This window comes from Artibeus jamaicensis, unplaced genomic scaffold, assembly GCF_021234435.1.
Source record: "Artibeus jamaicensis isolate MK-2021 breed Jamaican fruit bat unplaced genomic scaffold, CSHL_Jam_final contig_780, whole genome shotgun sequence".
NCBI classification, from domain to species: domain Eukaryota; kingdom Metazoa; phylum Chordata; class Mammalia; order Chiroptera; family Phyllostomidae; genus Artibeus; species Artibeus jamaicensis.
Window position 1 is genome coordinate 1,577,875 of NW_026521967.1, and position 13,001 is coordinate 1,590,875.

The following is a 13,001-nucleotide window of genomic DNA, read 5'->3' on the forward strand; positions in this document are numbered from 1 at the left end:
CCGTTGCACCTCTTTTTCCACTCCCCCCGCAGCCCTACATCTTGATGGGAGCAACAAATACTTTGTTTCCGTGGTTGTTACTGCGCTTCTACGCTTCTACTCTGCAGCAGGCAGCCGGTTCAGTGTGGGAACCTGAAAGGATTGGGAGGGCCTGCCCCCGGCCCTCGCCCTCCCTGCTTTGTGGGCTTTAACGAGGATTATTACTGCGGAACGGGGGCGCCAAGCAGCCCTCAGACCTCAGGGTGAGAGCGTTCTCTCGCTGGCAGGGTGCAGAAGTGACTGTGGCTAACAGGGGCGACCTGTGTTTCCAACTTAAATTTATGCATGTACATAAATGCACCATCTAAGGAACATGGGGCTGATTTTTGTAAGGCAGGCGGTTCTTTCAGCATTAACTCCAGGTCCTGCGCAGCACCCGGGGAGCCCAGCGCATGTCCTCCGTGGTCCCCACCCCCACCCCACCCCCATGCCCTGTGTCCTGACCCTCGCCGTGTTTTTAAGAATTAACCTGACAGCATTTTCTGCTCTCAGTTACTATTCACTCGCTCTGTTTACTCAATGTAAACCTGATGGAATCAGAAGACGTTTTCTAGCAGCTGCCCCCCCCCCCACTTGAACTCCTTGGAGCTCCCAAGGGAGTCTGGCCACCTGGTGTGACTGTCACAGGGCTGCTGCCTTGGAGGCGGGGCTCCCTTTTTCTGCGCAGCGGTCCGATAGGAAGGGTGGGAGCACGGAGAGCCCGAGAGGGAGGCCTTCTCACAACCTGGACGGCTCCTCGCAGTTCGGGCAAGAGAAAGGCAGGGTAATCCACTGCTTGCTTCGTGTTTGTACGTATCTGCTATATAAAGGATTTCAGTGATGAAATCCTTAAAAAAACCGTACCTGAAAATTCCTTGGTTGAACAGTACACTATTGTTTGGAAGCGTTTCTATAGTAACCACTCTCTGCTGCTCTCTGGATTGCCCTTGTGGGTAGCTGGCCTTTTTAATGGAGCAGCGCACGTGGCCAGCACCCCGGGCCCACTCCCCGCTGGGGCGAGTCCTGGACCAACACAGCCAGCGGGCAGACAGCGCCCGCCTGAGGCTCAGCAGTCGGAGAGGGGAAGCTCCCCGTAGCAGGCGGGCCCATCTGTCTGTGGGGTGTGGGCACAGTCACCAGCCATGGGCAGGAGTCCCCTGGGCCAGCGCCCCCCCACACTGCGAACAGCCCCCCGCCAGCACGGATAGGAAGAGTGCCCGCGGCCGCCCCACCTCCGGTGAGCATCTGCGAGCACTTGCAGACACACTTGTCCCTGTCTGCGTCCCTGGTGCTGAAGTCGTTTCCAGGCTGGCTTATGCTGCTGATTTTGCCGGCGGTCCCCGTGAGCCCTCGGAGGCGAATCCTGCAGGCGTGCCAAGGGGGAGAAAACACAGCGTTAATGGGCTTGGGCTGCTGACCCACTGCGGTGGAAACTTTTCGTAGGGCGTTCCGTTCTAGCAAAAGGCGCTCTGGGCTGCCCGGTGCACTAAGGCACATGCCGGACCAAATATTTCTGCGCCGGTACAAACAGGAACCAGCTTATCATCAAACCCTTCGGCAGGGAGGGCTGTTTTCATGAAACCGTCAACGGCTGTCACTTACACAGCACCGGCAGGGACTTCAGGGCACTGTGGTTTGTTTTCCTGCCGCTGTGACATAAACAGGAAGGGGGGCCGTGGCACGGGGGTCCTCTCTGCAGGTCTGCAGGGTCACCCAGAGAGAAACGAGGGCCTCGGGGAGACTGGGCAGCCTCAAACACCGCGGTTTCCAGTGGGGGGGGGCGCTGGCGGGTACCACGGAACGGCCATTGAACTTGGCAATGCAGATCTGCCCAGTCGAGGCAGAGAGAAGCCCCTCTGGCTGCCCTGCCTGGTGTCTGTCTGCACAGGGTTGTGACACGCCTGCCAGGCCCTGGGAGGGACCGTGGGGTCCTGTCGTGTTAGGCACTTGTGACAGCACGCACTTCCTGAGGCATGCAGACGTGCGGCAGGCACTGCCGATGGGGGGGGGCGTTGGTGTGGCAACCGTGCTTCCAGGGAGGGAGCCCCGGGCAGCGGGGGCCGGGACAGCGCAGAGCAGGGCCCCACGGGACCTGTGTTGCTGTGCTAAGCTCGGCATTCCCAGGTGGGTGCGGGGGGTGTGGGAGCCCAGGGCGCGTCGGGTCTGCCTGTCCTGGGGTTCCCACGGGACCACGCCCTACGGCGTCAGAGGGAGAGTCTTGCATCAGCCCCCAGACGATGCTCGTCTCTGGAACTCCCGCCTCTGTGCACTAGCCCCTTGGGAGGAGGGACTGACCCTCCCCAGCCCCAAAGGCACATGGACGCAGCGCCCATGCCAGCTCTCAGGGCCACGCTGCCCATTTATACATGTCAGATGGTGGAGTTCAGAGGCAGGAACTGGCCCAGGTCCCTCCTGTAAGGGGTCTTGTCAGGTTGGCCCTCACCCCTCCATCCTCCACTGGGATCCTGCCTGGCAGACGCACTCGGGGGTGACTGATAATTGAGGAAGAGGTTCTGGGAGGTGGAAGCAGGAGCCACCAGGTGGCATTCCCTGGAGCGCAGACCCTGAGTCCCTCTGGGGTCACAGACTTGGATCTGTAGAGGTTTTCCCATGGTCGCTCTGCGAACTCCATCATGAAGTGTGGACTGAGTGTCCGACATCAGTGTCTGCCTCACGCATCAGAAACGCCCCTGGCCCGGTCCCTGCTGCAAAGGGTCCGCCGCAAGCGGGCTCTCCTGCCCTCGGGGCTTCGGAGGCTGTTTCCTTCCAGGCCCCTCTCCGGCCTCAGGGGGCCCTTCAGGGACAGTCCCTTCCTTCCTCCTCCAGACTCCAGCCACTGCAGCTCTCCTGGGCCTCATTCAGTTCCCCCAGCGGTGCACAAATGAGGAGGATACTACTTATTAGTCTCCGTTAGACTGACAACGCGTGGCCCGTTGGCTTCAAGTTGCTCATTTAAAATTTGGTTATCGCCAACAGCCACATTCTTGAAACTGCTCTAACCTGGAATCAGCTCTGTTGTAGAACAGGGGAGTGAAGTCAGAGTTAAAGTGAGGAGGGGCCAGTTTTTTAAGTTTAATGTACAAATTGTTTTTAGTTTAGTAAAAAGAACCATATTCTACTGATGTATTTTTCAGTTTCCCAACATTTGGGGCTGTTTCTTTAGGAAAAGAGTCCAGCTGCTGAATTCGGTAGACATTCCACTTGTAATGGGACCATTTGTAGTTGTTCTGAGTTTCAGTCACATTATGGTTCTCCTATCACACTGGCATGTTTTATTAGCATAATTCTCAATGTAATGACTGTCTTACACTGCCAAGTAAATTAAACTGAGCTTTAAACACATGTGCTGATGAAATGGCAGATCCCAAAGTTGATTTACTTTTCTAAAGGAAATATCTAAGAACTATCTCAGATTAGAATATTTTTATAATGTCAGCATGTGAGGGTAATGACCCATTTTGTAAAATCTTCATATATAAACAGTCTAATCCTTAATTTTTGTTTCTTTTTTTTTTAAATTCCTCTGTTGTAGTTTCCTGTTGCCAATTGAAAAAATATTTAGTTTGGAGGTGAAACAATGGCTGGCGCTTGTGTCTAAGAGTCCTCCGCAGTGTCGATCTCTCTGGAGCGTCCTCGGTGCTGCCTGGGGCCGGACACCTGCCCTGTCGCCATCCCCTGCGGCCTCTCCGGGAGCCGTGCCTGTGCTGCAGGGGGACGGTGCTGCCCGCTGACGCTCAGCAGCCGCGCACCGCGCCTGTTGGACATAGCTGCTCTGTTTTCAGAGCACGCGTCTGCATTCTGGTCCGCCCTGCAGATCAGGGCAGACGTGCTGGACGCTGCAGTTGGGGGGGGGGGGGCGCTGCCCGGCGGGCCGAGCTCAGCCGTTTCCGGAACTGTCACCATGCCCTCCCCGGGAAGCCAGCCCAGACCCGGGTCTGGAGATGGCGTTTGTGTCCGCAGGGCTCGGGTCTTCTGTTGGGCAGAGGGTCCCAGGTGGGCATCCGTGAGACGCTGGTGGCAGCAGGCCAGGGGGAAGCAGTCTTCTGTGACCTTCAACGGCCCTTGGCCTGTTTCTGACCGCACGGTAGGTGCTGGGGGTCAGCACGCAGTGCTGGCCTGCTCCTTGGACTCCTGCGGGGCTCGCTGGTGGCTGGACCCCGGGGGTGGGGCCTTCTCAGAGCAGCTCCTGTGGGGCCCCGCCCCCACCCGGGCACCTGCGTGGCCCAGTTTCTCCTTGTGGAACCGCACACCCCTAAGAGCCTCTTCTGTGCGGGCCTCGCCCGTAGGTGCAGATGATCAAGGCCCGGGCTCTCGGGCCCTTTGTCGCGCTGTCTCTACTACCAGGGCGTTTTAGGGCCAGAAAGTACATTCCGGGCCCAGGTGGCCCCTGCTTTCTTTGGGACAGTCACGATTAGCGCCACCTGCTGGTGGGCAAGGTAAACGGTAGCAAGTGCCGCAAGGGAGCAGCCACGGTGAAGTCCCCGCTGCCCACCAACCGTCCCCCAAACGCCCCACCGAACCTGCCACTCAAACTGGGCAGCTCAGCCTGACGTTGGGGTGGGACGTAACAGTCACGGGTATTTAAACCGCAAAAAGATGGGTTTCACTGTTAAACCCTTTTGGGAAAAAAACAGGTAGGCGTGTGTGTCGTGCTACCGTCTTGACATTTTCTAACAGGGACGCACACTTCGCCCACCGAGTCGTGGGTCCCGCCCCCTGCCGGGCTGTGTTCGCCTGTGCTGTGAGGGTGCGCGGCACACTCAGCCGGAGCCGTGCTGCCCCCTGAGGCGCCCCTTCTATTGTCAAAACCAAAGGCAGACTTTCAAAACTAGAGAAACCAGGGGTTTTCCATCAGGGCCGCTGCCCTCCGCCGCAGGGCGCCCCCTACCTGTAGTTGAGGTCCTCGCCCGAGAGGGAGAACTGCTCGTACAGCGCGTAGGCCTCGTTCCCCTCCCAGTCGGCCAGGCGGATGCGCAGCGCGTAGCGCTTCTGATTGGTCAGCTGCGACACGAACTCGTTCCCCAGCCAGTACTCGCCCGCGGGGTTCCCGAAGCCCTGTGGATGGGGTGAGAGTCAGTCCCTCGTTTGCTTTTCTCCGTGGACTCGAAGTCAGTAGTCACCACTCAGCATGGGGCGCTACCAAATACTCTGCAGGAATTCTTGTCCCTGTCCCGTGAAAATTGGGGGCCCTCCACGGGAGAATGTGGATTGATCCGGAAAAGGTTCGTTTTTAAGAAACCAAGCCGTTCCCGGGAGAGAATTAGCGGTAGAGTGTTTAGAACGACTTGGGACCCCCCCCCCACCACCACCACCACGGACACGAGAGCACAGAGGGCCAAGGGCAGAGGCCTGTGAAGCCCCACCAGCAGGCGGCTTTCCAAGGCCGCCACACCCGCGGCTCCTGCGCCTTCCCCTGGAGACAGGTTGGCGCTGTGGTGGCAGGACCGTCCTTTAACGGGGAGACTGACACATGGTCACAAAGAACCTTTGGGTTAAAAAAACACTGTCATGATTCATTGGTGGTTTTGAATTTGCGCTGAAGGTTCTGCAGATCCTGAAAGTTACTTTTCACACACCAAAATTATTTTCAGATGGTTTAACGAATGTTCATACCACTTTGTATTCCTTCCAAGTCCTCTGAAAATCGACACTGCCGTCTTCACGTCGCTGAATGATTGTCCACCCCCCTCCGGCCGTTTCCATGTCACAGTGAGCCTGCCAAGGACAAGGGTACAGTCACTGCGTGTGGGCTGGGTGGCTTAGGTCTGTGTGCTGCATGGGAGAAGCACGAGGAACTGGAGACCTCTGAACAAGACCTGTGCTCACAGGGCTCTTTGGGTGGGCCTCTAAAGAGAGGATGGGAAATCAACCGTGATACAGCACAGTGGTAAAAGTGGGACTTTCTTGTCATCGCCCATTTCAGGCCAGAGACCCACCCAGGCGCTGACTCAGAGTCCGCTGTTTCTCGGAGGCTCACTGTGAACAGCACCTCGCTGGGCAGGCGGGCCAGCCTCTCGCCCGCACCCAGAGGAAGTCAGTGGTTTGTGTTCACGTCCCCGAGACCCTTTAGGGTAGTCGGCAACCTGCCCCCTCTGCGGGAGTGATGTGAGAGGGGCATCTCGCTGTGCAGGGTCCCCAGACTGCTGTTACAGGGCGTGTCTCGGGGGCTGCCAGGCTCCCTCTGTTTGGAACACACACCAGGTGTCTCGGCCCATCCTCATTCGAAGGGACCGGAGGGACTGTGTACCCGCTGTGACCTGAGTGTGGCCTGGCAGCTCTACCCACAGAGCCGGCTTCGGGCCCACAGCATTTCTCCTCCTGGCTCTGGATTTCTGCTTTCAAGCTGGCCGGCAGGGTTTAAACCTGGTTCAGAACACAGAATTCTTTCCTGGGCTAGGAGTATGCATGCTCAATTTCAGCTCAGCTGGAGGTGCATCGTGAAATCAAAAACCCCTGAAAGCAAGGCTGCATAAATAGTTTTAAATAATGAGATTATAGCAGAACAAAAACGGTTTCCAGAAAGCAGAGATCAATTTCCCCACAGCACACCAGGTCGTACATGTGAAAGTTAAGGTTCAAAACCAATTAGAGCTTGACTTCCTTTGTTGTTTGCCACGGTCTTTTTGGTAAGCGTGGCGAACATTCAGGCCAAGTAAGCTGAGACGGGAATTGCCCTGTGAGTTAGTCCTGGAGTGTGGGCAAGGGGCCGGGGGGTGGGGATGCCTGGACCCGCTCCTGCACTCTAAGGGCTGGCCTGCCGCCTCGCCACGCCCGAGTAGGAGATGCAGTGAGAACCCGGCCCCACTCCCCTGAGGGCCGCTGGGCCCTTACTGCTTCCCCTGAGATCCTTGTGTTTGGAAACAGGTTCCATCAGAAAGAAAGTTACCTTCACTGAGAATAAAATGCTTCCCCGTCTCAAACGCATCAGATGCATGACACCCGTCTGTGTAAGGTAACCCCTTCCTGCCCTGCTTCACATCAGCACCACTGTGGGTGGAAGGCACTGCCGCCTGGCGTTTTTGAGAGCAGCAGACGTGTTCAGTCAGGTTAGATTAGTGCAGTCAGCCATTAGCTATTAAGTGGAATACAGGATTCGAAGCAGCTCTAATTCCCACTCACGTGACGTTTTTTCTACTAGACCCTGCGGACAGAAAGGGGAACCCGACCCTCTGTTCGCAGGCCTGAAGGCCCTCAGCACAGCCCCGAGCTGTGGTCAGCTCACAGACGACCCTCCTCTCCTTTGCCTGTGGTCCCCAGAATGGTCAGTCCCGCTCACGTCCATCAGTACGTCTGTCCAAATCCCCACTCGGTGCACTGGCTGAGCAAGCCGCCGCAGTGCGAGGTGTGTGTGTGTGTGCAGTGCCGCTCCTCCCCCCAGTGCGAGGTGTGTGTATAAGCGGCGCTCCGCCAGGGGTGGGGGACAGAGCTGGCCTGCTCCTGCTGTGCCTGTCCTTGTTCCGAGGATGCATGCTCCCTGGACGCCAGCATCACCGTCTTGAAGTCTCGATGCTCAAGTCAAGAGAGCCAGCTCGGCTGCTGTGGAAAGTGGGCTGAGGCAGCTGAGGGCGTCTGCTGGCGCTCCAGCAATGGGGGCCGTACCGCTCCCTACTCTGCCACTAGAGCGCTTTCCTAACATGGCTTTGTCCGGACTTAAAGAGAGGAAAAGAGAGAAACGGCGCTTATGAACTCCGAAGTACAGAGTCACGGTTCATCGGGTTGTGAAACTTCGAGAGAGCGTTGTCCCCATACTTGGGTGACACCCCTACTTGGGTGACAGTGACCAAGTAGGTAACATCAGACTGGGCCAAGCCGGGCTCCGCAGAGGGTGCCCAGGGCCCCGGGCAGTTGTGCGTGGTTGGGCTGGCGCGCCAGCATGTGGTGCAGGGCCCCGGGAGCTCGCTCTCGCTCAGCTCTGAGGCCACGGCGATCGCACAGCCAACACAGCAGGAAGATAAACGTTCAGAGGCAGCTGCCCCGTGAAATCAGGGAAGGGGACCACTGTGTCCCCACTTGGCAGGCACGCGTGCACGCTGCCCACAGACACTGTCTCACAGGGTCCACCTTGCACAAAAACCTAAAGAGGTTTTCAAAAACAAAGTTGAACTATTTAGGCCCTTTTGGGACAGCTCTTTCCAAAGTCTGCTGAACGCTCCCTCCCTGAGTTGGCTGAGTCAGGGCAGCATGGGGCCCCTGCCTCTCCTCCTGTGTGCGGCAGTCGCAGTGCTAACAACGGGGGGGGGGGTGAGTTGTTACCCTGGGGGCTGCACCTCCCCTGTGACCTGGACTCTGCTCTGTGTGGCCGGAGGGGTCAGGTCGCATCACAGATGAGGCAGCTTGGGGCTCACACAGCGTGAATGGCTCGCTCAGGGGCACTGATCTGCAGAGCTGGAATGCCCACCCACACGTAGGTGACCTGCTGTCCCTGCGTCAGGTGGGGAATTACAGTCTCACGTCTGGCGGGGAACCTGGGTAACTTACTCTGGACCCTTTACTTAGCCATGGGGAGATTGAGCCGTGAGAGATTGTTGCTCCCTGCTGTGTGCGCGAGCTATTGTTCCTGCAGATGTTCGAAAGGGACGTGCGTCCTAATGCTTCCAGCCGTGACCGGAGCCTCGTGCCATCCCCGAGTCCTGCACGGCTCCTCCTCCTGCAGGACGTTTTGCCTGCCACGGGCGGGTCTCCTGCACCAGCTGGGAATGCTGGCCCAGGCAGAACACGAACACAGCAGCAGGGGGCGACTGCTTCTGGGTTTCTAGCCTGTGCCCCCTCCCCACCGCCGCTCCCATCCCACTATCTCCTTGCGGGGGGGAGCCCCCCATCTGGTGACAGACAGGAGCACCCCAAGACCTGGCATGACAGCCAGGCTGCAAAGGGGGTTGAAAGGCTGGGCACAAAGTCTGTTTGCCGCTCCTAATCTGCGGCAGGCTATTTGGGGTTTTGTCCTCCCCTAGTGTCTCCTCTGGGGCACTAGGGACATGAACCAATTTTCAGGGTTGATTTAAAGCAGCATGAGTGAATTAGGTTTCTTTGGAAAGGATTATCTTCACTAACAGAATATTTGTCTTTTAAATTCGTAACCAAGGTCTGTGTTACTGTTTCAAACCCAGGGTCTTTAAACCCTACTGCTTATACTTTTAAAGGGGTTTTCTCCATCACTGGGCTGCAGGCGACACTGAATCAGACAGTACTTCCAGGGGTCTCCAGGATTTCCATTCTTGATACAGTAGCGAGTGCCTTTTCCATATGTGTTTATGTTCACCGTGTAGCTGCCTCTCCAGTGCGGTGCAGCATGTTAACAGCTGTTCATTATGTGCACCCCCAGCATTTACAGAACTGATTCTCTCGCGATGTTCTTCTGGCTTATGGAACCTCTAAGCAAGGCCAAGCTGAAATACTCCCTGAGGAGCGATTTCAGTCCCCTCCGAGGCACACTGTTCCCCGGGGTGGGGGGGCTGCATGCCCACTGCCCCGACGCAGCCTCTGTTTGTTGGGTCACTTTGCACAGTCCTAGCTGGGTATGTGCACTGGAGTTCGAGCTGCGTCCTGGTGGAGACAATGCTGTGCCCCTGACGGCGTGTGTGCGGCCGCGCCCACAGTGGCCACGGAGAGAGAGCGGTCTTGCTCGCCCCGTGGTCCTGGGGCTGGGGTCTGCGGGCTCCTGTGGGTCCCCAGCAGCAAGTCCACAAGGCTGGCACCATTTCCATAGTAACACTAAGTCCCCCTGGCCTTGCCCACCCTATTGGTGCTTGCACACACGGTGCACAAGCACAGGCGTGTGAACCTGAGGTGCTCGGCGAGACTCAGACTGCCCTTGGGTGGCTGCCTTCTCGTCACACCTGCTCACTTCGGCTGCCCCTGACGAAGCAGTCAGTGCGGTTTTATTAAACCCGAGCTGCTGGGTGCACCCCTTTCGGAGTCTGTGCTGGCAGGAGGGGCAGGCCCTGCCTCCACACACCAGAGGACCAGCTCCTGGAGACCATGGAGCTGCAGGCTGAGTGAGCGATATCAAGGGCAGGGGGAGGGGGTGTTAGAAGATTTTCTTTAGATTTTGCAAAAGAGTCTGACGCCCCATGGGGGACAGCTGGCAGCGTGCACACCAAAGCCAAGCCCAGGCGTGTGTGATGGGGCCGGAGGCAGCAGGTGCCACCGTGGGCCGCGAGCGTGGACAGTGTCCCTGCAGCGGGGCCTGGAGCCCGGCTGGCCCGGCGCACAGGTGCAACGGGCGGATCCGGGCCCTGCGACCAGCGCACAGCCCCGCAGGGAGACCCGGGCAGCCCCTTACCTTGACCTCCTCGGTGGAGTTGGGGAAGGTCAGCGTGTAGACGCCGCTGGTGGTCCGGCCGGCCTTGAACACTTCCGCACAGTCTCTGAAGATGGCCTGTTTTTCCTTCCCTGCTGCGGCGCTCTTCGCTGCTTTGGAAGGCAGAAGAGCGTTTGTGTGGAGTTCACGGGAAGACGAAAGGTTAGGGTTTCGACACGCGCTCATTTGGGAAGTTGTGTTACATTTGAATTCTGATAGTAAGTCAAAAGGATGTCAGTTTTTTACCCTTTCCAAAAAAGTTACTCTTCTCGCCTGCTCCGTACGCACTGGCAGCGACTCTCACCAGTAGTGCGCACCTCCTTGGTCTGCATGGAATGCAGCACTTCGCAACCCGCCACAATAAACCCCTCCTTCTAGAACCCTCCAGCTGGAGTGGAACCAGACAAAGCTGCCGCAGGGAGACACACACCGAGTGCAGCGGCGCCTGCGTGGCTTGGCCCCCGCCGTCCCCCGTCCAGACCCTGGCTGTGCTTGCCCTCTCATATCCCGAGGCCACGATGTGTGCGGCCCTTTAGACTCTTGGTTTAAGATGTTTAGGGTTCTTTGGATTTTTAGCAACTGTCCCTTAATAGTTTGCGTTAAAGGGGAACCTAACATGTATATGTGATGCCTTTGCAATTCTTCATCTAAGTCTGAACATTCCAGGACTGTGGAATTCTTTTAGGCTTCCCAATCTTTTCTTGTTGTATTAAAAATAGTGTGTGTGCACACAGGCCCTGGCAGGTGTTTCATTGCAGAGGCCCCTGCACACGGGTGCCTGGCCCAGCTGCTGGGGGGGGGGGGCTTTCTCCACTTGCTTCTCCCACCAGGGTCTGGGCCGCGTGGGTCCCTGGGCTGTGGCTCCTTGAAGCCAACACCTGGCACTGTCTTAGTCCCACCGGACAACGTCGGGTCACTGTCCTTTTTCTGTGATAGTTTTAAAAGTACACTTTTCCTAAGTTGTAAGAGTTGGAGACTCGAGTTGGGGGGCACGTGCTGCGCACTGCCAGCGGCATGAAACCTGCCGCGTGCCACCACCAGGACAGGCTGCCGTTCTGTGCATTTGCTTCCCTGGTTGGCAGAAACCCTGTTGGCCGGTTTCTGTTGAAGCTGGAATAACTGCGTGACTTGGGGAAAGCGTGAGAACAGGTGTCTTAAGGAATGACGAGTGTCTCAACGAGATCCTTATATGAAGTGTATCTGTGTCACAGAATCCCAGATGAAATAGTAAGAACTAGACCTGATTTGTTTAAGAAAGAACTTAAAAGTGCCACAACAGTGGTTTGTCACACCTCTAAGGAGCGAGCAACAGGAGAGGCAGCCCTTGTCCCCCTGGTGCAAGAGGAGTGAGAGGCGAAAGAGCACCGGAGAGCAGAGGGCACGGGAGGGCAGAGGGCATGGGAGGGCAGAGGGCACCGGAGGGCAGAGGGCACCGGAGGGCAGAGGGCATGGGAGGGCAGAGGGCACCGGAGGGCAGAGGGCACCGGAGGGCGCGCCAGAGCAGGGCACAGCTCTCTGCCAGGCACTGCGAGTATTAGCTCATTCGAACAAAATCAGATGGGTCTACTATTGTTTTCCCACTTGGTACATTATTACCTTGCCTGGCCCCATGTCCAGTGAATGACAGAAGTGACCCAAGTAGGGCTCTGTGATGCCCATGAATCCAGACTATGTCTGGGGTGCTTTGCTTCACAGTAATCCATCTGTGTAAATATATCCCCCTCCTTCCACTTTCTCCTTTTTCGTTTGTTCTATACTGAGACCCTGCGAAGCTTTCATAGCTGATAGATAAGAAAAGTAGGGCCTTTTGCTGAACGATGAGGATTTTTCAGGGTTTGAAACTCCCACTGGAACCGAATTAAGGACGGTATGAAAGCTAAAGGAGGCACGTGGGCGTCACTCACGGCCTGGCGCGGACATCGTGGTCAGCAGGCCGCGCACCGTCTCCATCAGGTCGTGCTGCTGCTTCTGCAGGGCCGAGTTGTTCACCGTCGCCGTCACCAGCTGCTTCTCCAGCTCCTCGATGATGGAGTTCTGCTTGGACACCAGCACCTGCAGCTGGTCTTTCTCCTCCCTGATGGACTGCAGCTGGACGCCGTGCTTGTCCTCCATGTCCAGCACCTTCTTTTCCAGGAAGCTGGTGAGGGGAGATCATGGTCAAGACCAGGGCCTTGGAAACAGCTCGCCCGCCTCCTGACGCCTATGCGGGCAGTCATGGTTTGAACCAGCATTAGTGATCATTGTCAGACACTCAGCAGCAGCTCACAAATGTGCCCCAGCCCATCAGTCATTGTGGGGCAGCACAACCAGGCTCCTGGGAACGAGCCCCGTCAGTGAGTGATCAGCTACCAGGACGCAGCTGCCTGTGCACGCGACTGGCGTCGGTTGCACCATGTCCACTTTCGTGGTCTGAATATTTTCCTGGATATCGCCTAAGCGTCGATCTGTGTGTCTTGTTCATTAGTTTAAATACCAAGGTGACCACAGCAGAAGAAGGGGACCTGACAACGAGTGCACAGAGCGCCGGCTTCCTGCCCGAGGTCGTCTAGCACCTTCGGGTGCAGCCGCTACACTTCCCAAACCCCCTGCAGTGCTCCCCCTGAACTGCCAGCAAAGAGATGGGAGCGCCTGGCTCCTCCCCACTGCCCTCGCAGCAACCCTACCTCCTGCGCCGGTGCTGCTG

General features: G+C 57.3%; 2 protein-coding genes across 9 annotated transcripts in view; one reads left to right on the forward strand and one right to left on the reverse strand.

The window, feature by feature from the left end:
- The window catches only part of MCPH1 (microcephalin 1), a 139,813-nt gene that overhangs the window by 64,864 nt on the left and 61,948 nt on the right, over positions 1 to 13,001 (forward strand). The window lies entirely within an intron of this gene.
- Positions 1 to 13,001, reverse strand: part of ANGPT2 (angiopoietin 2) — a 48,553-nt gene that overhangs the window by 3,658 nt on the left and 31,894 nt on the right. The window contains exons 4-8 of one of the 2 annotated variants that reach the window (XM_037133906.2): positions 12,223 to 12,455; positions 10,301 to 10,428; positions 5,632 to 5,733; positions 4,907 to 5,073; positions 1,251 to 1,381 (exon numbers count right to left, since the gene is read on the reverse strand). In XM_037133906.2, the coding sequence (XP_036989801.2) occupies positions 1,251 to 1,381; positions 4,907 to 5,073; positions 5,632 to 5,733; positions 10,301 to 10,428; positions 12,223 to 12,455 (761 nt within the window). Of the gene's footprint in view, positions 1 to 1,250; positions 1,382 to 4,906; positions 5,074 to 5,631; positions 5,734 to 10,300; positions 10,432 to 12,222; positions 12,456 to 13,001 lie in introns of both variants that reach the window. The other variant, XM_037133905.2, reaches the window with a different exon arrangement.